General features: G+C 38.1%; 1 protein-coding gene across 14 annotated transcripts in view; it reads right to left on the reverse strand.

The window, feature by feature from the left end:
- Positions 1 to 2,526: 2,526 nt before the first annotated feature.
- LOC131167800 (U4/U6 small nuclear ribonucleoprotein PRP4-like protein) overlaps positions 2,527 to 26,697 on the reverse strand; it is a 36,217-nt gene continuing 12,046 nt past the window's right edge. For 12 of the 14 annotated variants that reach the window (XM_058126703.1, XM_058126704.1, XM_058126693.1 and 9 more), the window contains 5 exons: positions 25,151 to 26,045; positions 23,455 to 23,908; positions 23,135 to 23,332; positions 22,946 to 23,027; positions 2,527 to 3,047 (listed from right to left, as the gene is read on the reverse strand). In XM_058126703.1, the coding sequence (XP_057982686.1) occupies positions 2,950 to 3,047; positions 22,946 to 23,027; positions 23,135 to 23,332; positions 23,455 to 23,908; positions 25,151 to 26,040 (1,722 nt within the window). In that variant the 5' untranslated portion in view covers positions 26,041 to 26,045 and the 3' untranslated portion in view covers positions 2,527 to 2,949. Of the gene's footprint in view, positions 3,074 to 22,812; positions 23,028 to 23,101; positions 23,333 to 23,454; positions 23,909 to 25,150; positions 26,046 to 26,697 lie in introns of those variants that run through there. The other 2 variants (XM_058126707.1, XM_058126706.1) reach the window with 2 other exon arrangements.

Genomic DNA, 26,697 nt, shown 5'->3' on the forward strand with positions numbered 1-26,697 from the left:
CTTGAAAAAAAAATGATTCTGAAAAAACATTTTTTATAATAAGTGTTTGTTGTAATACGAACAAAATGCCACTTTTTTTTTTTTGAAAAAATATTTATTTTAAATGATCAATGCTATAAGTACTTTTCTTTAAGTATTTCCGAATAGGGGCTTAGATGCTATGAAAAAAAAAATAACAAGAGGGCAAAGAATTATGTCAATAATATTGCAATTGCTCTGCATCATTTTGTATAATCTTAGTCTTTTGTTTGCAGTATTTACTTGTAGAACTTTAGCAAGATCAAAGTGTCTCATTAAAGGAATTGCTATAATTGGTTATGCATTCGATTTACCTAAAAATTAGGAAAAAACCACTCTAGCATGAGGTAGGTAGATCCCAAAATGGAAATCAAAAATCATGTAGGGTAGAAAAAGTGTGACATCACGAATTTTGATTTAGTTAATGTTTTAAAAATATAAAAATCAAAATTTCAATTTGGTTTTCAGCTTTCAAGTTTCAAAAATCAGAAATAAAAAATGACCAGATCAAACCAAAGCTTTTCTCAAAATTTGCAAATAAATGTCGATAAGATAGATGTTCACTAATATAAGATTACATTTCTTTTGGAAATAACATTTACCGTCACAAAAAAATTAAAATTGTCTTTTTTTTTCTCTTAATAAAGTATATTTAAAAAAAAATGAATGATAGAAATATTCGAGGGCCGCAGGAAGCAAGGCTAAAAGGGCAAGATGTGACTCTCTTCAAAGTTAACGAGAGGTTAATAATTTATTCCTAAATCTATTTTAAGGACTATCCATTCCTAAAAATTAAAAGTGTGATTTCTAAAAACAATTTCTCTAAAAGTGCAAGTTTCCAATGAGAGAAATAGTCGGATCATTTTAGAAGGGTCAAGAATTATGCCTAAAAAGTTTCTCTTGGGATAACAGCTTAAGTGGCCACTAAAAATGAACTGCTGCCTTCCCAAAGACTGCCAGCAATAATCAGGACTTCATTTCACCCAAATACAAGTGTTTTATTTTCGCACTGTTGAAAGATTTATCATTAAAATGTCTTCAGATGTGAAATTTACCAACTACTACCAAAAGATCCTATTCTGGAGATGATTTGATGTAAAACCAATTTGGACACCATGTAGAGGGGGACAAAGTTGTTCAAGAAAAGCATGATAATGTTGAAGTATTTTTTAAAATATATGATTTTATGGGCTTTTCGAAGTTCTCTTTTGATGAATTTTCTAAAGCATTTAATGTTATGTGGGTTTGTCCCGCATTGAAAAAAGTGAAAAAAGAAAAGTTATTAATAAATAACAAGATGCAATAATCTCTTAAAATTGATTAAAAGATAGTGCTAGTATGTACTCTAGTGCACCCTAAGACGGTTCGCACCATCCGCACACTCACGGCTTGGGCGCTAGTGTCACACAAGCACTTAGCACGCTTGCATCGTTGCGAGATCATGACCATTGATCATGATCGGATGGTTAAAAATTAATTTTATATTTTTTAAGATTAAGTGGCGCGACCAAGTGGTGCGACCTGGTCGATAGTACCATCGATTGAACATGAAATCCCGAGTCTCGACCAAGGGCTTGACGAGGTCGACGCCAGGTGCGACCAGGTCGAATCTGCTTCGCGATTTGAACAAACGCAATCTTTTGGAAAAAGCATAATTTTGCCTATAAATAGACAGAATTAACTCCACGAAATACACAAAAAATTCTCTCCTCTTTCTTACAAAAAATTCCCACAAATTATATCTTTTTCAAATTTAGATTCTATTATTTGCATAAATAAAATTCCAAAAAATTTGTTCAGATTACTCTGAGGATGTCTGTGATCAGTTTTCTAAATTTTATTCTTTCTTTGAAATGTATTTCCTGACCCAATACACACCGATCTGATGGGGACAAATAACGTTTTAAAAAAAACATTGTATCGTGCCTTGAAGCATTTTCAATACTGCAACATTCTCTACTTTTATTCCTACAGATCTTGTGTGCTTTAGAGCATTTAATTTCTCATATTCCCTAAATATAAATATAGGTCGTATGTGCCACAATCGCTTGTTTACAGCCTATGGTCTCATACTCGAAAGCTCTAGTCGGATCCACTTATGAGTAATCTGTTACTAAAAAAAAAACCCTCAATAAAAAATAAATTTGTAGTCAAATAGTTCACTGATGATTACATAATTTGATCAATGAAACATAAATTACATCAACAATCCAGATTACAAAGAAAAGCAAAGTGGAAATAAAAGATGTTACATTAAAATTTCTTGAACATTTTAATGTTTGAGGATACACACGCACGCGAATTAACATCCAGATCAAAGCCCTGACCTTTTAATTACCCTCAAGAAATTAAACTAAAGAAAGAATAATTGGTTCCATTTTATTGTGCTGCCGGATCATCCCACAACAATCATCATAAAGAGTTACTGCATTGTGCCTGGGATAGTAAGCAATGTAGCATGAACTAAATGTATGCTTAGGGAGACGTGATACAGGATGCATCCCAACCTTTTAACTTGTAATGAAGATTCAACTTTAATGATCAGTTAAGCAAATTCTGGTCTACAGACTACAGCAGCCTCATAAGCTTTTAGCATCTCAAAACAATTTCATGAGAGAATAAAATGGCGTACCATGAACCCAAGCAAGGAAAATTCAGATTCATGCAGACATTTACAAGCAGCTTCAATGCCATTTTACATGTGATAGAGATTTAATGTTAGCGCCAAAGAGTAATCCCAGAGAGCAAAGCTCCAGTTTGGAGCAACCTCGTATGCTTTCAATATCCCAGGGCAATCTCCCGAGCAAAATTTAAGGATATGCTGATGCTCCATCAGGCAATACAGGTGTACCCACATTTGATCTTGCTGGCATTTACGAAAGGAGGGAATAAAATCTTGCTGGAAATGGTACGGGAAAATCCAAAGTTGACTCAATCTATATCCATAGCTGCTTTTTCTCTACCACCATCGCTGGTTGACCATAGCTTGATTGTGCGGTCATGTGAGACAGTAGCAATGCACTGCCCGTCTGTCACAAAACAATACAACTTATGGCTGAACAAAAAGAAAGCAACCAGGAAACTGAGTGAACCCTAATACTAATGTTTGACTGATTTTAAATAGCACTAGTTTTCCATTACCCAAAAAGATGACATTTAATTTGGATTCATAAAATAAGATTGCCAAAAAGCCAATTGAGACAAATATATAACCTTTTAGAAATCTAATCAGCAAACCATGTACCACAACAATTCAGAGAAAGAATTCCAGCTGTGCAAAAACATACACATTCTACACAACCATTTTTTAACTGACACATGCTGGTGTGGCAATAAATCATGAAACTGCTTAATCCCCAAAAGTAAGATTTCATGATTTAACGATAATTCTAATAGAGTGACAATGTATTACTATAACCGTTTTCTGCCACTACTATTATATAATAGAGCCACGGGTGCTAATGCAGTGTTCAGACCATCTCTTTCACTACCACAGCCACCAATTCTCCCTCTTGTCACTACCATCACCACCACATCTCCCCCTACTACAAATTATTTCTAGAGGTATCATAGTTGTTAAAGGCACAAGGCACACTAATGGCATAGAGCAGATAGAGCCCAGAGCGAGGTGTCACAGCAGAGAGTGGGATGCACACCCACTATGTTCCTGGAGTTTAACCCAAACGGTTTGCAAGATACCGAACCTTCGTATATCTGTCTCGAGTAGTATAAGATGTCACTCTACTACTACCTTTGGTTTATGGATGTTTAGTGCACGCTTACACAAGGATTGCTATAGGGGGAAGAGTGACCTTCAGTGCCTATCGGATGTGCGCACAACACCCTTTACTATTTGAGTCGTGGCTCCATAACAACCATCTCAGTTGGGACTAGACTTGCCTCAACAAAAATACTTGACCACGAAATAGCACCATGAGAGTTTTCATGTATTCAGATAAGCAGAGATGGACGAGACTTGGTGTAGTCTTTTCGTCACACAGGCTACTTCTATTGCAGACCAAGGCAAAGATGATTCGTTTAGCCATGAAATTTTGCCACCCTGTTATGGTATGTCACTCCTCTGTGGAGTTGTACTAGGATTAATATTGTTGGCATATACTCTATTGTCGAAACTCAAGGAGTGACTAAATGAGATACAATTAATCCACCCCTAGGTGTGTCCTGGTCACTTTATCTGTTTATCAGTGGTAAGGCTTTTGCATTGATCGGCTGACTTATGCCTCTAGCATACCATTTTGAGGAAATCAAGATGCATTACCATATACCCAGAGTGTGTGCATAAGAAATTATTTTGTGAGAATTAGGATGTTTGAGAATATCCTACACCCTTAAGGTGGGTATTGATGCCCCACTATAGGATTTCTGTTATTTTGTATTGCTGCGAATCGTGGGTCACATACTCAATGGATAGCATACACAAAGGGAAAGCATGAAGGGAATCAAGCACTAGTAGGGGAAACCGTCGACGGTAAGGCTCTAACCGTTGACGGATTGGAGCAGAATTTCAAAAAATTTGCATTCTGTCTGAAACCGTCGATGCTTTGGCTCGGGACACCCAGCACAAATTTCAAATTTTGGAAGGGGAACGTTAATATGGTTGGGGTTTGAAGGGAAAACCTCCGGGAACTCTATATATATGTCATATCTGATATATTTAGAGCGTTGGTTGATAATACTTGTGAGTATTGTTAAGAGGATTGTATTGTTATTGTAATTTGGACAAGAAGATAGTGAATTCTTGCCGTTTGCTCTCGTGGATGTAGGCATTGCCGAACCACTTAATTCCTTGTGTCTTTGTGATTGTTATTTCTTTCATTGATTTGCCATTGTTCTGTATTTTTATCATTAGAGTGTTGCATTGTGTGTTTGATCCTTTTACACAAATATATATCCCGCTGTGCATCTTTGGGGGTTTTACACAACATGTTGGCACTTGAGTTCGAAGGTGTGATTAACAGATATGATTATGTTGTCCTCACTCCATAGTGAGAGATGCAGTCTTAGATATATGGAATAGACAATTGTAAGTTTTTAATTTAACTTACAGCATTCCTATTCCATAGTAAAAGGTGAGATGCTTCTATCTATGGGAAGCAAGAAATGTTGAAAGCATTTGATCAACTAATCCCAAGCCACATGAGTGTGATTAAAGATGGTCTCACAGTTGGCTAGAACCCTCTAGGGTGGCATCTTGAAAGGGACAGCAAAAGTTGCTCATTGGAACCCTAGGAGGTCCCTATGGTTTGTGGTAATATAGTTGTGAGAGCAAAACATTGAGGAATAGATGGTTGAGCACTTGTCCGCAAGGCAGACAAGAGGGCCTTGATCTTACCTTTGTTAGAGGGCATTGTTAATTCATTGCTAGAGGGCGGAGTTGTATTGGCTAGAGGGCCTTTTCTTGTGAGTCAAATTCGCACAACCCTGCCAAAGGGTGGCCTTGAATGCTAAAGGAGAATCAACTAAAAAATTAGCAATAAATGATTTAGTTGAGGCTTGAATGCTAGAAAGCACTCAAGTCAAAAGTTGGCAACAAAGGATTGAGTTTTGAGACTTGAATGTTAGAGGGAGATTGAAGAATGAATCAATAGCGAATGCTTGAGGTGGGAATTGAGCTTTGAAAACTAGAGTATGAATATTGGAATATAAGTAGAGATAGTGAAGGTATCGTGGCATGGTACATAGTGGATATATGGAATTGCTGATTGACTTTTGAATGGTGAATCCAAAATGGGATTGAATACACATTGAGAGATTTGAGAATGCAAAGTTGATCTTTGGGTTTTGAATTTTGAAGATACACGCAAGGGCAAGCCTTGATTTTCTACACTAGATGGAAGCTCTATCTACCAGAGACAAAAGTGTGGACTAAAAGCAATGAAGCCTTTACCATAAGGGTCCTTTAGGAGGAGAGGGATTCAAAATGGACTTCTTTACGAATGAAAAGGGTTGGGAGAAGCCTACAAGTGATTTGGTTTGTGTAGGAGAATCAAATGTAGATTGTGGTAAGAGTGACATCTTTTGAGTGACATAATAAGTTGAGTTTAATTGGGTTATAAATTGAGAATCTTTGTCACTTTTAGGGCTTGAGGTGTTTCCATTGTTGAACCGAAGATGTTCTACTACTTGAACTTGCAAGGGAGTTCTGGTTACTAAGAAACAAGAGATGCATATCTATATTCAAGATTGTTGATGCGAAAATGGGTTTGATGAGTGTTCATGATTGTCGCAACTTACCTCATTGAGGAATTGGAGAGCTTTTCCATGTAACCTAGATAACAATTTTGTAGTTGTTTAAAAAATTTTGAGCTGGGGATCACATCCCAAAAGGGTACCTTCTCTAAGAAGCTTGGCTGTGAGCTCATTGTAGAAACAGTGATATGTTAGGCGGAGTTTGGCTTGGAAAGCCCTATTGATCATGTTGTGTTCACGTCGAGTTTATTGAAGTTCTTGTTTGATGGCATGTGTTTTAATATATGAGAACATTGATTTGGAGTGGGGGAGAATGTCACATTTTCATGTTCTTGTCTCTGTGACATATACACAAGGTGGGTGTAATGCAGCCTTAGAGGGTCACAATGTGCATGCGAATGTGCCAAGGAGAAAGCTCTAGTAAATGGATTTGATTATCTCAAAACTAAGGGAGATTAATGGCTCCTTATGCTAGAGCGTAAGCATCCTACAACCGCTCAATGTCCAGCACTAAATGAGCACCCCAAAGAGAGCTTAGGGCTGAGCTATTGACATCCTTGAAGAGTTGACAAAGAGGTTGAGATGAGCATCCACTATGTCCCTCAAGTTTTGCTATCGAGAGATATTCAACCCCATATGTGTCTCAAGTAGCTCTAATAATAGCTCCAGTTAATGGATGTTTAGCGGCATGTATGCTTACACAAGGATTCTGCTATGTGACAAGAGTGACCCACTAAAAGTCTCAGCCTCCTTCAAAGGTACCTCATGCTTTGAGTTTTCACTTCAAATAACATCCATAAAACAATTGAAATCCTCAGGATGAGAAGGATTCAAACAAACATCCTCAAATTCCCAATTTTTTCCAAAAAAACACATTATTATATTCTTCATCCCATCCTTCCAATTCATTATCAAATTCTACAGCTTGTAGCTCTGCTTTGCCTTAGAAGATTGTGCTGTATTTTCCACGATTTTTAGTAAGATCCCAATCTTCCTTTCAAGGTCTTTCTTATCTGCATTTTCTGGGTTTTCTTCTGCGTCTCCAGCTCCATCATTACTGTTTAGTAAATTTGAAAGGTTAGTAGCAAAAGTAGATTCCTTTATTTTAAAGCTTGAAACACATTGTTGGCTCACAGCCTTAGCTTAAGCTTTTAGGTAAAGTGGTAATCTAACATGATTTCAGAACTGGTTACCAGGAGGTCCTAGGTTCTAGTCTTGCTGCCTACATTAATTGCGTGGTGTTTAAAAAAATTATTGCATTCCATGTAATAGGTGTAATCTACCAAGTTTATTTCTCTACATGCTGTCAAGCTGCATGTTTGGGGGAGTGTTAAAACTTGATATACATTATTGGCCCACAACCGACTATCTTAAACTTTTAGGTAAAGTGGTAATCTAACACTTTACTTTCAATGCTGGCAGGAATTTTCCTTTGCTGGTCACCAGGTTGCAAAAATCCAGCTTTTTCATGTTCTTCCTCCTTCCCAGAACTTTCTAACATCTCCCTATCTCCCAGCGAAGTTCTTGAAGTCTTCAGCATATTAACAACAGATTTTTCTTTCTTTTCAGCATATTAACAACAGATTTTTCTTTCTTTTCTTTAAATGCTGTCTATGAATCTCCCAAACTGGTCAAAAGGTTGAATCTATCCATCTTCACAGATTCTTCCTCTCCCTTCAAAATTTCACTAGCATCTCCACTTCTTTATTCTCCTTAACTGGTATCTTCGGCAAACTTTTATCTCCATCTCACCTTGTCACGAGCTAAGCTTGTTCAGGGCATTATGCTTGCTTGTGACCGCTTATCTCGTGTGCTTAGGATGGGTTTCCATCATGTAAATACTAGTGTAGGGTTATTTTCTGCTAGTCGAGTCTTTGTAAGCCAAATAAGGCAGTATGACTCCTCGGTCACTTTGATGTTTCCTAGTGTCAGAGTGAGAATAGCCTAGAAAGCTCTTTAGGGGAGGGTGAGTGTTCATCAGTCATTGTAAAACTCACTAGCAATTGTCAATGTGCTTAGCCTACTTGCCTCCCTCGCTAAGTACAACATGTCAACGGAGGATTTGTTAATGAATTACGTTTGCTTCAATGCTTACTGCTTGGTTGCCACGGCTTTCATGAATTGATTATTATTTTCACTGCTATCTGAATGAATGTTAATGAAAGTACTTTGTGGATGAATGTTGGTAAACGATAGGCTGGCTAGTTAAGCAAGAGTGCTTTAACTAGCGCCGCACGGCCCTTCACAACGGTGTGAAAAAGGCGGACCGTGACATTTGGTATCAGAGCCAAGTCGGTGACACTTGGTGAGAGCCCAAGGTTGACTTGCTACGTGAATTCGATTGCCTTCGTTGTTGGATTTGGGAAGCTTTGGTAAGTGACCATGACACCAAACAATGCTAAGAGGATCAGCGTGCTGGAAGCACAGGTTGAAGAGACAACCAACACTATGGCCGCAGAGATGGCCCAGATGAGAGAACTTGTTGATGAAGTGATGGGATCACAAAAACATCAAGCAGGTTTGATAGGCGACATGTCAGAGGACTTTCGCCACACTGTGGAAACTTTGCAAGCCCGGATGGCAAATCTAGATGCAAAGGTAAATGTGATGGTTCTTGCTATGGGGAACTCCAACACTCCGGGAGTTAGCAAGACCAAGGTACCAGAACCCAGGACATATGGGGTGCCTGAGATGCCAAGGAGTTAAGAGAACTTCTTATTTGATGTGGAGCAGTACTTTCGTGTTGTGAGGATGGCCTCAGAACAGGCAAAGGTGGATACTGCGACCATGTACTTGGTTGGTGATGCCAAACTGTGGTGGCGTACCAAGTACAGCGAAATTGAAAATGGAAACTGTGTAATTGATAGTTGGGCAGACTTGAGGAGAGAGCTCAAGGCCCAATTCTTTCCTGAGAACGTTGAGTATAATGCAAGGAGAAAACTGAGAGATCTCAAGCATATGGTGTCAATCAGTGAATATGTGAAACAATTTTCTGCTTTAATGTTTGATATTCGGGATATGTCGGAGAAGGACAAGTTGTTCTATTTTCTAGAGGGGATGAAACCGTGGGCAAGAACTGAACTTCATAGGCAAAGGGTTCAAGAATTGTCAACTGCACAAGCGGCTGCAGAGCGCTTGACTGACTAGGCTGGTGATGAGACCGCTTCGTCCAAACGATTTGGCAGAGAGGGAAACAGTGGAAAGTCTTTCAAGAATGGCAAACCCAAGAGTGGGGGAGCCGACTCTAAATCACCAACCTCACAGGAAGCTTCATCGTCACAAGGGTTCAACACACCCTATGGAAAGGGGAAGAGTAAAATTGAGTGTTTCTTGTGTCGAGGTCCTCATAGAGTTTTTGAGTGCCCTCACAAAGCATCACTCAATGTTTTACAGGCTTCCATTGTAAAACAGGCAGTGGAAGACGAGGGGGAAGAGGATGATGCCCCGAGGGTGGGTTCAGTGTGGTTAGTGAACGCATTGGAAAAGCAGACAAAAATACCGAAAGTTACACGAGCAAGAGGGTTAATGTTTGTGGGCTTGAGGATAAATGGGAAGAGTACTCGTGCTATGGTGGATACGGGGGCTACTCATAATTTTGTTTCGCAGTTGGAAGCAGGAAGACTCAACTTATCCTTAGAGAAGGATACAGGACGCATGAAAGCAGTTAACTCTGTAGCCCAGCCTACTCTAGGAGTAGCCAAGCAAGTGGCTATAAAGCTTGGATAGTGGGAAGGTCATGCGAATTTCACAGTGGTGTCATTGGATGACTATCCGGTCATTCTAGGAATGGAGTTCCTAATGGGGCCGAGGGCAGTGCTGATGCCTTCGGCTGGTTCCCTGTGTCTAATGGGAGATCACTCGTGCATGGTGCAAGTCGTTGCAACGAAAGGAGACGAAAGGAAGTCCCTTTCAGCCATACAACTCAATGAAGGATTGGATAAGGGTGAGCAGACACGTCTAGCCACGGTGGTGGTAGACAAAGAAATAGGCCAAGAGCTGGAGCCTACGACCATCCAAGCGATGTTGGATGAGTATAAGGAGGTGTTGCAGGATAAGCTGCCTCTAAATTTGCCTTCACGACGGACTGTGGAGCAAGAGATCGAGTTGTTATCAGGAGTGAAACCACCTGCTAAAGGCCCATGTTGGATTGCGCCTCTTAAGATAGTAGAGTTGGGGAAACAGCTTAATGAAGTGGAAGCGGGATGTGTTCGCCCTTCCAAAATGCCGTTGGGAGCATCGGTGTTGTTTCAGAGGAAACATGAAAAGCATCTACGGAAGGTGTTCGACAGGCTAAGGGGAAACAGTCTGGATTTGAAGAAGGAGAATTTCTCTTTCGCTCGGCGAAGCAACAAATTCCTTGGTCAAGTCGTTGAACAAGGTCATATCCGGAGGGGTATGGAGAAGGTAAAGATGATTCAAGAACGGAAGATCCCCACTACAGTGAAGGAGTTGCGTTCCTTTCTTGGCCTTACTGGATACTACAGGAAGTTCGTTAAAGGGTATTCACGGAGAATGACTCCAATGACAGGACTACTGGGGAGGTATTATTGGCCGCACACGCGGGATGATGTGGTTGATTATACCAAAACTTATCTCACTTGCCAACAAGACAAGGGGGAGCGGAAGAAGTATGGTACTTTCATGGCCGCACCAAAGTACTGTTCGGCAGAGGGGACGACATAATTGTTCCTCGTGACTATTGTGAAACATTGGGGTGTTCCCCAAGTTATTATTTGTGACCAAGATTTAATGTTCACTGACAACTTCTTAACAGAGTTTTTCAGGATATTCAGGTCACACCTTGACATCTCTTCGAGTTATCATCGACAGACAGACGGACAGATGAAGAGATTCAAAGAGCTACTAGATGAGTACTTGTGCCATTGTGTCAACGACAACCAGAAGAATGGCGTGCAACTACTTGATGTGACTCCGTTCTGTGGCAACGCCCAAAGGTGCTCAACTACCAACAAGAGCCCTATTAAGCTTGTTACAGACCAGCTGCCACTGTTACCTCACACAGTGGGTGAACCGTACAGACGAAAGAGTCCCAAGGTGTGCATCTTCACCAGAGAATGGAGACTGAATGCAGAGTTTGCCCAAGCCTATCTGGAGAAAGCTTCTAAGCAGATGAAGAAGTGGGCAAATAAGGGGAGAAGACCGCAGTTTCATGTCAGCTGCCTCAAGCCATTCAACGCCAACACCAACAATCTGAGCAGAAGTCAGTCAAACAGCGTAGAGTTGAAGACAGTGCAACCTGATAGACATGATGTTGAAGAGATCCTTGCAGACAGAAAGTTCATATCCTCAAGGAAGAAGCGGCAAGAGTTCCTAGTGAAGTGGAAGTGCCTTGATGACAAAGAAATCAGCTGGATTTCTGCGGAAGATTTGAAGCCATCCGTGGACAAAGTTGAAGTGTACCTACCGCCAAAAGTCTACGAGGACGTCGACCGCATAAGTGGGGGAGAATGTCACGAGCTAAGCTTGTTCAGGGCATTATGCTTGCCTGTGACCGCTTATCTCGTGTGCTTAGGATGGGTTTGCATCATGTAAATACTAGTGTAGGATTATTTTCTGCTAGTTGAGTCTTTGTAAGCCAAATAAGGCAGTATGACTCCTCGGTCACTTTGATGTTTCCTAGTGCCAAAGTGAGAATAGCCTAGAAAGCTCTTTAGGGGAGGGTGAGTGTTCATCAGTCATTGTAAAACTCACTAGCAATTGTCAACGTGCTTAGCCTACTTGCCTCCCTCGCTAAGTACAGCATGTCAACGGAGGATTTGTTAATGAATTACGTTTGCTTCAATGCTTACTGCTTGGTTGCCATGGCTTTCATGAATTGATTATTATTTTCGCTGCTATCTGAATGAATGTTAATGAAAGTGCTTTGTGGATGAATGTTGGTAAATGATAGGCTGGCTAGTTAAGCAAGAGTGCTTTAGCTAGCGCCGCACGGCCCTTCACAACGGTGTGAAAAAGGCGGACCGTGACACACCTGGATGTTGTGAAACTTGAGATTGTTCCACCTAACTTTACCACAGTTTACTATTGTACAGGTAAATAGAGAGTGAATAATTGTGCAAAATTACACCAGGTAAATTCTCAGGGAAGTGGGGGGTCACAACGGATTGCTTAAATCCCTCTTTCCTAAACAGAATTTTCCTTAGACATGTAATTAACACAATATATTACTACAACTATACCCGACAAAAGCTAACTACTGAATAGATGAAAGGAAGAACACCAGAATTTAACGAGGTTCGGCTAATTGTGCCTACGTCCTCGGACACTATCAACTAATATTCTTCTATTGCAAAAATATTACAAAATGAGAGAGAGAAGAGAGAATGTGCCTAAAAGAGAAGTAGGCAAATTTGGAGATGAGATTACAAATGGAGGTGATGGGTTTATATAGGTTAGAAAATAACACTATTACAACCACTTATCACCTACCATTGAAAAACTAACCCACCATTGAAGACTTCAATGGTGTGCTTATAGACATGAGCCATAATTCAACAAATCTCCACCTTGACGAAATTCCATCTCTTAACATCTCTCATGGATTCCATAATGTCTTCAAACGCGCTTGTAGCGCCAATCTTTCAATTTTCAACAATGTTGATCAAGTTCAAGCAATGTTGAAACTTGACCACAGTCACCACTTTTGTCATCATATCAGCAGGATTCTCAGTGGTTCGAATCTTCTGGATTACTACTCCACCTTCTTCCAAAATTTCTCGAACAAAGTGATATCGAACGTCGATGTGCTTTGTTCTTGAATGGTAGACTTGGTTCTTTACTAGATGGATAGCACTTTGGCTATCACAATGCACCTTGATCTGCTTCTGTTCAATTCCCAAATCTTCCATCAATCCTTGAAGGCAAATTGCCTCCTTCACAGCCTCTGTGACTACCATATACTCTACCTCTGTAGTGGACAAAACAACTGTTGACTGTAAGGTAGACCTTCAACTAACCAGCGCTTTTGCAAGAGTAAAAACATAGCCAGTAGTTGACCGACGCTTATCCAAATCACCAGCGTAGTCGGAATCACAGTATCCAACAATACTATAATCATCTTGCTTATCCTGCTCAAATATCAGTCCAACATCTACCGTATACAAAATGTATCGTAGAATCCATTTCACAGCTTGCCAATGTTCCTTTCCAGGATCATGCATATACCTGCTCACAACTCCAACAGCTTGTGAAATATCGGGCCTTGTACACACCATGGCATACATCAAGCTACCAACAGCACTTGAATACGGTACTTTTGTCATGTATTCTCGTTCTGCTTCAGTTTTTGGAGACATAGATGCATTCAGCTTGAAATGAGGAGCAAGCGGAGTACTAACAGGTTTTGACTTCTCATTCATACCAAAACGCTTCAGTACTTTCCTCAAATATTGTTTTTGAGTCAAACAAAGCCTCCTCAATTTCCTATCTCTACTTATCTCCATACCGAGAATTTTCTTTGCTTCACCTAGATCCTTCATCTCAAACTTCCTATTCAACCGAGCCTTTAGTTTGTCAATTTCTGTCTGACTCTTGGAGGCTATTAATATATCATCAACATAAAGAAGAAGATATATGAAAGATCTATCTTGTAGCTTGCAAAAATACACACAGTGATCATATTTGCTTCTTCTGTACTTTTGCCCCATCATAAACTTGTCAAATCGTTTGTACCACTGCCTTGGGGATTGCTTTAATCCATACAACGATTTTTCAAGTTTGCACACCATATTTTCTTTTCCAACAACTTTGAAACCTCCTGACTGAGTCATGTAGATTTCCTCTTCCAAGTTTCCATGTAAAAATACAGTTTTTACATCTAATTGAACTAGTTCCATATCCAATTTTACTACCAAAGCCAATAAGATTCTAATGGAGGAATGTTTTACTACTAGAGAAAATACCTCACTGTAATCAATTCCCTCTGTTTGTGCATAGCCTTTAGCCACCAACCTTGCTTTGTAGCAAACACTATTCTTGTCAGGAAATCCATCTTTCTTTGTATATACCCATTTACACCCAATTGCCTTCTTTCCCTTCAGAAGACTAACAAGCTTCCATGTTCAATTCTTATGAAGGGACTGCATTTCTTCATTCATGGCTTCCCTCCACTTGCTTCATTATAAGTAACAGGAGTATCATCGTTTGCAATTGGAGATGCATAAGCCACCATGTCAACAAAGCGAGCAGGCTTTCTAATTTTTCTCTTTGGCTTACTCAATGCAATAGATTCATGTTGCTGTGGAGGTTCTTGGGTTGAAACCTCTTCTTCAGGCGACTCTTCTTCTACCATAGAAGAGTCTTCATTTTCTGGGTAAACAATTCTTCTATCAAACTCCACCTGTTTTGGAGCACCATCTTTTTGCACAACACTTTCTATTGTCACCTTTCTTAAAAAAGTAGATTCATTAAAGGTAACATCCCTGCTAAAGATTATTTTCTTTGTTTCTGGACACCAAAGACAATATCCCTTTACTCCAAAGGTGATTCCCATAAAGATTGCTTTCTTAGCCCTCGGATCCATCTTTGGTTCCTTGACATGATAGTAGGTAGTGGAACCGAATACTTGTAAGGAATCATAATCTGTAGCAGGCTTTCCAAACCATTTCTCCAATGGTGTTTTACCACAAATAGTAGTAGATGGTAGGCGGTTGATGAGGTGGCAGGCATATGTTACAGCCTCAACCCAAAATTCTCTACCCAACCCAGCATTGGACAACATACACCGAACCTTCTCCAACAATGTTCGATTCATACGTTCTGCCACTCCATTCTGTTGTGGTGTACTTCTCACTGTGAAGTGTATTTGTTGAATTATGGCTCATGTCTAGAAACACACCATTGAAGTCTTCAATGGTGGGCTAGTTTTTCAATGGTAGGTGATGAGTGGTTGTAATAGTGTTATTTTCTAACCTATATAAACTCATCACCTCCATTTGTAATCTCATTCCCAAATTTGCCTACTTCTCTCTTAGGCACATTCTCTCTTCTCTCTCTCATTTTGTAATATTTTTGCAATAGAGGAATATTAGTTGATAGTGTCCGAGGACGTAAGCACAATTAGCCAAACCTCGTTAAATTCTGGTGTTCTTCCTTTCATCTATTCAGTAGTTAGCTTTTGTCGGGTATAATTGTAATCATATATTGTGTTAATTACATGTCTAAGGAAAATTCTGTCTAGGAAAGAGGGATTTAAGAGGTCCGTTGTGACCCCCTACTTCCCTAGGAATTTACCTGTTGTAATTTTGCACAATTATTCACTTTCTATTTACCTGTACAATAGTAAATTGTAGTAAAGTTAGGTGGAATAATCTCAAGTTTCACAACAATTGGTATCAAAGCCAAGGTTATTCTTAGTATGCTCTGTGGTTGCAGCTTAGTATGATCTCCCACATCCGAAAAGTTTTCCTTGGGCTATTGGCATTCCACATCGGCAACTATTGAATAGCATTTATGGCAGAGATGGCAGATAGTGCAAAAACATCCACAACACTGGATGTATTGCTCCCAAGCACCCCGTCTCTGTTCTGCCTTCTCCATTCCTTCTCTCTCTCTGTTCTCTCCCCGGTCCAGCAGCCCCTTCCCTCTATTATCTGCTCTATCTCTAACCCACTGCTCTGCCTGCAGCAGTTTTATCTTCCTCTCTTTCTCTTATAGCATGTTTGGAACATAGGAATGGAATGGAATGGAATTGAACTTTTCCTCTTGATTTCATCATGGCACCCATAAAATTTTCATTACATTCCTTTCCTACTCTATTCCATTCCGCAAAACAAACATGTTGTTAGTTCTTTCATCTTCCATTCCCTCCATTAATCACTCTCCCTCATTGTTCTGATATTTCAGTATTTAAACATTAAAAAAAAATAAACCAAAAAGCAGTGTCTGAACAATTCCAAAATTCCAGTCATGTCCCCATTCTTCGAACACCCTATCACTCGAAGATTTCACGGAACCTCCCACACCAACAGAAACTTTTTCATCATCGTCCGACCAAGCATGTGGACACATGCACCGGCAGAAGATTGCCCAGCCATTGGCCCCTCAAAATCCCAAATCTCCACTGTTTTTCTCATCGCTAGGCCACCTACCACAGTAATCCCCTCCCCCTGAAAACATAATCTGAAATGTCAATGCCTCACAAGCCAGTGACATGCATGAGGAAACTACCCAGACTGTTATGTATTTGCCTGTCTCGCAAGCAATTGGTTCCAGCCATGATAAACTCATGTTTTCTCCTGCGATTTTGATTTGCAGCATGATATTTTGGGTCCAGACTTGATATTATGCAAGCATGCGCAATATTTGGCATGAAATGCTATAAATTGAAAATTAGTGTGCCATTGGCACTTTGGAGCGTGGATTTGTCACTGCTAGCAACGACAAATCAGTTTGCATCAATGTGTTTGTGAGTTTTCTTTGTGCATTTGTTTCATTCCAGCAAAGCAATCAATAGCAAAGGTGCATTGAAGATAGTTTTTTGAGAAATTGGGAGCAAGGCTTGTGGGCAAATCATGTTAAGGCTTTTGGTGATACATAAAGCCAGCAATAGGGCGACAACCTACTAGAAAAACAAATGGATTTTGTCAAACTCTGAGCATAAGCTGTTCCACACCTTTCTTATGTTTGGGGAAAAAGTGTGCAAATTCATTTTGGAAGAAGTCCTGAGAATGTGATTTCCAGAAACAGAGACATTCGTATGCAATCTAGAACCCCATCCAAAGCCTTATGACATATCTTGGATTGATAACACTACCTTATATGTTCGTGAAGATATTTAGTTCCTATCCAAGATTCCAAATAGGTGATTTATTTTGATAATGGTCGGTGTGTTATCATACACATGAACATTGGCCATGTACTCCTTGGTTCTCCTTGGTTGGATGATATGGTTGTGACTCAAGGACTTGAGAACACATATGCCTTCCACTATAATGGGAAGAATATCATTTTGAAGCCTGCTCTACCAATCAATCAACACATGAATCAGCTGCAGTTACTCAACTTGATGGCACTGGCACCAAGGAAATGCAAGTGTTTGAATACATCCGAAGTCATTCTGACAGTACAATCGTTGAGTTTGTCATCCTCAATGTTCATTGATGCTAATTCGCAAGTCAAATCTATGGTATCGCCACTGGGACATGGTTTCTTGTATCATTCAAGCGTTGGCTTTCAAAGAATCCAAGTTTTTTTCTTAATTCTAATCCTCCAACATTTCAAAATTCAAGGATGGATTTTTTCTAACTAGGGGTGAGTTGATGTAGGACAAGAAGCAAGGCCTTGGGAAGATCCTTGTTGGAGAATACTCGAGAAGAATTGGATTGAGAATTGTTGGGTTTTACTTAGTAGTTTATTATGTGTTTAGTATTAATTAGTATAGGATTATGTGTATTTGGGAGTTGTTTGAAATATTTGTGTAATGTAGGGATTTGTTTGTAATTCATGTTGTTTTAGGAGTTTGTGTAATTTCATATGAAAAGGCTTTCTTATAAATAGTGTGTGAAAGCTACGTTGTAGGCTGTCATTGTTGAATTTGAATTGAGTGGTGAATGCGCTTTCCCCCCTTGCATCACATCTCTCGTCTCTTCTCCCCTTCCTCACTTTAATTTCTTCTAGTCTCTCATGTGGCTGCAGATCCTTGATGCTTCCTTGCATCAAATTTGCGTCGCTTTTTCCATCCAAGCTAGACCCACTGATCCAGCCCATTTTAAAAATCTCTTGTGCCCAATGGAAAAGCAGGCTTCAAAACAAGGCCTCTAGGCCCAAAACATGCAACATACGACTTCTTGCCCACTTCCACCATCTTTTGCCCAATTTTTTCATTCCAGTAATTGTAGGGAAGGTTTTTTCAAAATGGCATGAGAATTAGGCCTAGTTAATGCCCAAAAATCTCTCCCCAACAAATCTGCTCTTCCCAAATTCACAGGTTTGCCTTTCTGAATATTCTGACTAGACTCACCGGAATTTCCCCATCTCCAATCAAGTACAGCTCCATTGTTCACCATCTCTGCATAATTAGGCTCATTGGGTATCCCATTATACATAAGACTACTTCCTTCTCGCTTTTCTATATCTACGGAACCACACTTCCTGCAAAACCAACCCAGAAATTTTAATTATTCCGCTGTCCTTTACCTTCATCACCTTTCAGCAAGTTACAAAAGATTGACCAACGTAATGCTTCTTACCCTCTGGGATTTTCAAAGAAAATCTGCCCCCAGAATATAAAAATTTCTTGACAACAATCATCAGTATGAAAAAGTTTGACACAAATCAAATAATCAGTGAACCTCCTGAAAAATTCTTCTTCATCCAAGGAAATTTGTTATTTTGCGTCCAAAATTCACACAATTGTTCCTGGATCCATATCAGACCTCATTGTGTAGCAGTACACAGCAAAAGAGCTTATTCCCAGCATGCTCCAAAATTCTAAGAACTTGCATCAAAGGAATCCATTCATAAGAGAAAACCCTTCTATCTTGACTGAAGAAAACATGGTGATGTTCTGGTTAACAAAGAGAAGGAAAGGGTATAGGTTTCAATGAGTGATTTGAGGAACGACAATGAGTGTTTCTGAATATGGCGAAAGTTACTGGTGGAAAACAAAGGTACACAGGTGAGTATAGATTGAGGGATGAGACAGACTGGGAAACAAGCATCATTAGGTTTTGATGACTGGATCTTCTGGAGATTGCAATGGAAACAAACGTCGTTTAGGTTTTGAAGACAGGATGCTTCTGGAAATTGCAGCCCTGCTTCTGATATTTATGATGATATTTTGCTGGTAAAAGAGAGGGATTTGATGGAAGACAATTGGTCCTTCTGGTTCTGAAGGTTTGACAACTGCATGAGGCATGAGGAAGAAACCAGAGTCTGAGACACTGGGAACAGAGCATTGTGGTCGCTTCAGTTCTTATACTTTGTCTGAATTGGAACACTTGTAGACCTTCAAAACGCTAAAATATCATAATTGCTAGAGATGCAGTGCTGAATAAAGTGATCGTTCCTCCATTTATATGCCTCTTCTCATCAGCTAGGCAATATGTTTACTCTTGAATCAAATGTTATTATTCACATAAAAATAACCTTCCAAACTCATTTGAACAATTTTAGGATTAGTTAGGAAGCTGCTCCTTGTCCTCCTTCAGTTTGTTTTCTTTAATTTTCTCCTAACGATTTCTTTGCTATTAAGAAAAATTCACATTATCTTTGGGCATTAAAGGTAGTAAGCGTGCTCAGGCTTAAGTCTTAGTCTAGATTGGTAAGGGGTTTGTGGGTTTTCCCAAGTTAGGTGACCACTCAAGCTTGCTCATTGAAATTTGTTCACCTTATTAGTTGATTATGTCTTGTCGTCAATGTAACCTAGAAAATTACAAAGCACTAATGAATCACTTTTAATAATGAAAATCTAATATGGAAATTATTAAACTAAAACACCAAATCGCTCAATTTGGTGTTCTAGAACAATAATGTACCATGCTTCAGAATGTTTTTATGATTGAATGTTTTCTAGGACGTTACTGTTTTCATGTGACTGCATAGGCCTAAGCATTGAACAACATAAATCATGTGTCTTGAGGTTATGCTTACTCTCTTCATATTTCTTACAATTTCATTACCTTGTGCTTTCTCCAATTCGTTGTAGGTTGTATTGAGCACCACAAAGAACCACAGGAAAGATTAGTCAAATAAAAATTTTAGTGCTTTTCTATAGATATTAGACATTTGCACTTCTTGATTGAAAAAAGTAAGAATTGTAGTAAGGTTTGGAACTAAGGGTGAGCTCCCCTTCCCCCCACTTTTTTTTGCCTCTACTTCACCCTTTTAAAAGCAAAATCTAGGTCTAACATGTTTGGTAATCAGTTTTTCCAACTTTTAAAAGCCAGCTTTTAGCTTTTTTAGGAAGCTTTTAAAAGTTACATATTTGAATCTTTTAAAAGCTAAAAGCTAGCTTTTTCCCCCAACAAATACTCTATTCCATTGTTATTATTATTTTATTTTTTTTTCGAATATTATAAAACTATCAATGCATTAATTATATTTCCTAAAATTAAATATCCATTTTTTAATCATTTTAAATACTTTTAGGAACCTTACAACTTTTTAACAAACACTCAAAACCAACTTTTTCTTCCTAACAGCTCCTTTTTCACAAGGGGTCAAACATTTTTAGAACAATATCAATAAGTTCCTTTCATCAACTACTTTTTAAAAGGTCCTTTTAAAAAGCCACAAGGGGGCAAAACTAAGCCAAAATCCAATGAACCAAAAAGTCATAGCACTAAAATCTGATTCTAACTCCATGAACTGAAATAATTTTCAATTTCTTCACTAACTATGGTGTCATTTGGTATCACTATCAAAAATTATGAAAACAAAAATCAGAAATGAAAACTAAAAACCAAAAATAGAAACTAAAAATTGAAAACCAGGAACTTGTTTGGCTAATATTTTTAAAACTAAAACAAATTAAAAACTTGATCCAACAAATGCTCATTTTTATTAAAATAATATAAGTACAAATTAATATAAAAATTTTAATAAAAATAAAAATTATTATAATTATTTTACTTAGTTATTATATTTCAAAATTCACTTCACAAGAACAATCTTATTGTATATGACAATTGAAATAATGGCTTTTATTTTTTAAAAATTTTATGGGCATTTTTTATTTGAATTATATTTTAAATTTACATAATAATCTTATTTTAATTTTAACCAAAGTATGGATAAAATGAATGATTTAATTCAAAAAATTTAATTTTGGATACTACAATTATCTAGCAACAGGTTGCCAAAACAACTAAAAACCATGCAATCTGGTCTTCAGTTTTTTCGTAAACTGCTGAAACCGTCAACAAAAACAAAAAAAAAAACCAGCAACTTAAACAAACACATTTTCATAATCTGTTTCTTCACTGTACAAAAATGAAACCCATAATAGCAACGATACCAAATGGGCACTACGTAATTGTATTAACTAAAAACAATAAAACTTACAAACTATTATGATATAAATCATAGATTTCTATAATGTTTAAATCCATTACCCCTTTATGTTCTCAAATTAAATAATTTACACAATATTCTTAGATTGTTCTAGAGTGGTTCTTTGTTTTTTGTTCTTTTTTTGTTGTTGGGCTGGCTAGGGTCCGTGTCATTTCCAACCAATGAAGATTAAAATTGTTAAGTAGAATGATATCGTGCACCCCTAAACATGGTCTTAAATTTCGACGAAATTGTCAAAATTTCTGATTTCCATCACCCTCAAATCGAAATGGCAGTCGATTTCCGTCTTGCATAATTTCTATCGAAATCTCAACAAATCATTCGAAATTTATCAAAATCTCGAAATTTTAGCAAAACTTGTCAAAATTTTAACTATACGATGAAATTTTGTCATAATTCAAATGAGAAATTTAGGAGTGAAGTGAAATTTCTATCTTTCTTTATTTTATCAAAACAAAAGATCATTACAAGTGCTTTTGAAATTATATGAAAAAATATACTTACCGTAACATTTTATTTAATCATTCATGTCTAAATTATCATTATTTGTATAATAAATAATATTTAAATGATTTATGAATTTCATTTGTATTAACTAAATATGTTTAATGTACATTATCTCACAAATATGTTTGATACAAATACTATTTTACAAAATTTCCACCTCATACAAAACATAGATGTATTTGATTTGTAATATATTAGTCCTAAAACTTATATTATTATGTTTGTTAATCATTTCTAAAGTTTCACAAAGAATTTCATGCTTTACTACTAATTTCCGATATTTTTTCAAATCAAAATCGAAATTCCTGTACTTTTGGAGCTTTGAAATTTGAATCGAAATCGAAATTTAAGACCTTGCCCCTAAATAACTACACAGTGAGCATAAAGTTGCATGTTCTAATACCTCACCACAAAAAGGGGAAATATCGGCATCAAGAAAAAGCTCATTTAGGAAACAAAGCCAAAGGATGTGAGATTACCACCACCCTTGGCATAATTGAACTTTTGGCATGACACAAACACTTGTGCGAGTGCATCCAAATTAACAATTTTTTCTTAAAACTATTTTGAATATAAATTTTAGGGCAAAAGACATTAACCTTCCCTAAAGTTTGGCAAAAAGACAGGAACCTCCCCTGAGGTTTCAAAAATCCTAGAGACCTTCTCTGAGGTTTTAAGAATTCCAAGGACCACCCCTGAGGTTTTCCAAAAAGACACAAACCTCCCCTTGTATTTTTCTAACAGACAAGTCTTTTAATAAGAGATTTTGTATCTTTTTGCCAAACCTTAGGGGAAGTTTGTGGTACTTCTGAAACCTTGAGGGAGGTCAATGGAATTTTTAAAACCTTAAGGGAGGTCCTTGTCTTTTTTTTTTCCAAATTTCAAGGGAGGTGCATGTCTTTTGCCCTAAATTTTAACTACAATAATTATAGATTCATATTGCTGACTCCCGTGTGTGTGCATGATATCTGGTGCCACATATCATATTGAAGTAGGTTAACCATGCCAAAAAATATCACTGACAAAGAATTCCAAAAAAAGAAATCACAGAAGAACTGGCCTGGTATAATATGGAGACCTGAACAGATGACAGACCTTGGCAAGTTATAAAAATTTCTTTTGAAGGAAGAAAAATTTTAGGACAAAACATTTCTTTCTCTAATATTAAAGAACTCACCTCCTATCACATCCAAGGATGTAACTTTGGCTTCATGTCCAGATAAGGTCTTGACGGGCTTAAAATCCCTAGCCGACCATACCTAATCCATATGAAGAAAGAGATTTGATATATAAAGAGTCGTTAAATAATAAATTCAAATTATTCATTCTCTACAAGGAAATCATGTTCATCAAAGAGGCATAATACCTTTGCAGTCATATCATAAGAAGCAGTTGCCAAAAAATATCCCTCTTGAGGCTCAAATTTGACTTGTGAAATGAGGTTAGAGTGAGCTGGTATTACGTACAAGGATTTTTTCTTTCTTAAGTCCCAAATTCGACAAGTATTATCTTCACCACCAGTAGCTAAATGATAGCCATTTGGTGAAAAGCTGATCCCAAGAAGCTGGAAAACCACAAATACAGATATATTCAACTAAAAATTTTATTTTTGGAGAGAGAGATTATAATATGATAATTAAGCACACCAAAAAAAAAAGGAGGAATAGCAAATCTTTTTAGTCTTACCGGCTTAACATGACCTTCCAAAGCAAGAATACTCCTCCCAGAACGAAGGTCCCATACGCGAGCAATTGCATCCAACCCACACGATGCTGCTAAAGATCCATCAAGGTGAAAACAAAGCCCATACACACTTCTGCTGTGGCCTTCTTGAAGAAGCAACTCCATTCCAGTTTCCACATCCCACAATCTCCAAGTCTTGTCAAAGCTAGTCGTACCCAAGTACTTTCCTGTTGGATGGAAGGCAATACGAGCAAGACGATCTAGATGGCCCTCAAATGTCTTCAAGGGAGACCCTTCAGTATTCCATAACCTTGCAGTTCGATCAGCTGAGGCAGTTGCTAAATGATTGTGCACGGGAGAGAATGCAACATCAGTCGCACGTTCTGAATGCCCCTTTAAGGTAGAAAGCTTCTTAACTTCAGGCATACTCCATAACTTAGCAACTCCACTTAGAGCACTACAATAATCATTTTAAAAATAAAAAAAAAATCCAAGAATCAGATCATCCTCATCTAACATCATAATAAGTTGCAGGGGCTCTTAAATGTTATGATATACTCGCGCAGCAATCCAGAAAAGACTAAATTAGCATCTTAACCAGGAAGAAGTGACTCTAGAAAGACTAACTAGCGTATTAACCAGGGTAAAGATTGGTCACCATCTTAGTGTGTCTTTGTCAAGGCGTGGAACACAAAACACCACAGGAAAGCTTACAGTTACCATTTTTTTTGTCTTGATCTGCAGAATACAGAACAGCACAGCAATATCCTTCTCTTCTCCCTTCTTCTTGTGCACAGGGAACTAAAATATATGCCACTTTCGAATTTAAAAAAAAAATACATTCAACATGTATGGTTATAGATGCCTTGCCTTGATGCATTTCAAGAATCTAAGATCCTTATTTGCTCTATTAAATAGAAAACTTTAGAGCAAAATATTAAAGTAACGTTGGGTAGTTCTTAAGAATAGATTAATTTTAGTAGGTTAGTTACAATTAGTTATATAAGAAATTATGTTGTTACTAGAAAGCAAATAACAATATGAAACATTTTATGAGTTCATAATAAGGAATAACTATTCTTAAATTTCACCATGTGTATGTCTTTTCCTTTCTTATTATATGTTGGATGAAATAATTAGAAATATATAAGGAATAAGTGAATGACTAACTATTCCTTTGATTTCCAAAATTTAAACTATATTTCATCTTATTCCAATGATAACTATTACGCCAAACCAAACGAGCCGTAAGTCGTCCTTAACATTGATGAATTTTATTCTAAGTCAACCCCCGTCCAGGAGAGAGAGAGAGAGAGAGAGAGAGGAGATCAATAACATTTCAAACAGTGAGCATATTGTTTGTTCATTAACCATTCCCCCATCCCTTCCCCATTTTGTTGGTGAGGTTTAACCATTGGATTGCTATGAGTCCCAAAATCTTCTTGTTTTTCTAGCATTCTACTCCAACCAAATGCATAATACAAGCATTGAGCCATTACGATTCTATTTGGAGTTTCACCTGAGTCTCAGCCCATAAAGTGCAATATAGGCAAGCAGGCCTATCATGAAACCATTGGACAAGGCTTTCAGTAATGCAGAAGCAGAGCTTTTTCTCAGACTATGACCTGATATATACCTTTAGGGTTTCGATTACATTTTAGGACAGATTCGGGGAAAGAGAGAGAGAGAGAAAGATTACCAGGTGGCAAGCAGATTCCCGTCATTTGAGAAGGAACATCCTGAAAGTGGTCGATCATCCCCAATTTCACTGCAATCAAGGACCAAACTGCCTGCTTGTTTCAAAGCCCAATCCATCTCTGCATTCAAATCTTCATCAGGATCATCCCTTTTTCTCCTTGCACGTTGCAGTCGCAGAGCTGCCCTCAATATAGAAAACTTTGTAATCTCAACTCGAGCCCCTAAAAGCTCTTTTGGCCCTTCAGTATAGAAGGGGTACTGAAACATTTCTTCCTCAGCAGCATCCTCTTTTGCAGCAGAAGCAGCAGCCTCCTCCTCCTCCTCATGAGCTTTCATCAGCTTCTCCAACTGCCCTTCAGCATCCAGCCTTGCCATAATCATCCGCAACCGATCCCGTCTTTCCATCTCTCGTTCTCCAAACAGGGTTATTGGCTCACCAAGCCTGCGAAGGCGAGCCCGAACAGCCATGTCATTGGTGGGCACAGCTAAGGCAGAAGCACGCCGCTTCATCAGAAGATCTTGCATTGCCTTTTCCTGCCGCTCTCTAACCTGTCTGCTCTCCTCTGAAATCTCATATTCAGCCGAACCACCCTGATTCGCTCGGGTATGGCCAGCACCATCATCGTCAGAATCTGAATCACCTCCCCCAACCATGCCATTTTGTGGAAGAGTTGGCCTCAGGACAGGAAGAGGTGCCAATGGCCGGGGGATCGAGGGTATTGGAGCAATAGGAGGCACAGTTTGTGGAGGTGGAACCCCTGGCGGGATGATTGGCTGGATTTGTTGAAGTGCAGTAGGGGAAATGGTGGAACTGGGAGCCTGATCATCAGTAACTGCTGCAGAAGCCTCTTCAACTGAGGGTGAGATGGAGCTTTCCTGCTCTGCCGCCATAATCCCTAGGAAGGGGAAACTCGGGAATTACTAAGAAAGAAATCCACTCTCCAAAAGATATGAAGTGTGTTTGGCAAAGAAGAAAATTGCATTTGTGTATTGAGAGAGATGTACCCTCTTTACTGTCGTAATATATATCTATCTATATATGTAAGTACAAACAAATAGTGTAATCATTTTGCAAACAAAAATATTCTCATCTATGACCAAAATTCCTAAAAAAACCAAATTTCTATACTAGCGTAAATCAATTGTGGACAATTATCCTCATCTTTTAAAAGACCAAACATTCCCAAAACAAATAAATTTCAATGCTATATATTAGCATGAATAGTGTAAATCATTTTTGTGCACAAAAATATCCTCATCTTTTGAAAATAAAATCAAATATTCCTAAAACAAGCAAAATAATAATTTCTACAAAAATTAGATAAAATTACATCTAGAATGTCAAGAAGTTAATGTTTGAATCTAAAAGAAATAACTTCCATTTGGTTAAAGAATAAAATAAACTAACATTATATACTTTTCTACATCGGAATTTACACTCTAAATTAATAAAAGTACAGAGCATAAACAATTTTATGGCAAAATATCCTTGTATTATGAAAATAAGACAACATTCATAGACGAAAGCAAATTCAAACAAAATTAGAC

Source organism: Malania oleifera, chromosome 11 (genome assembly GCF_029873635.1).
Source record: "Malania oleifera isolate guangnan ecotype guangnan chromosome 11, ASM2987363v1, whole genome shotgun sequence".
In the NCBI taxonomy this organism is placed as follows: domain Eukaryota; kingdom Viridiplantae; phylum Streptophyta; class Magnoliopsida; order Santalales; family Ximeniaceae; genus Malania; species Malania oleifera.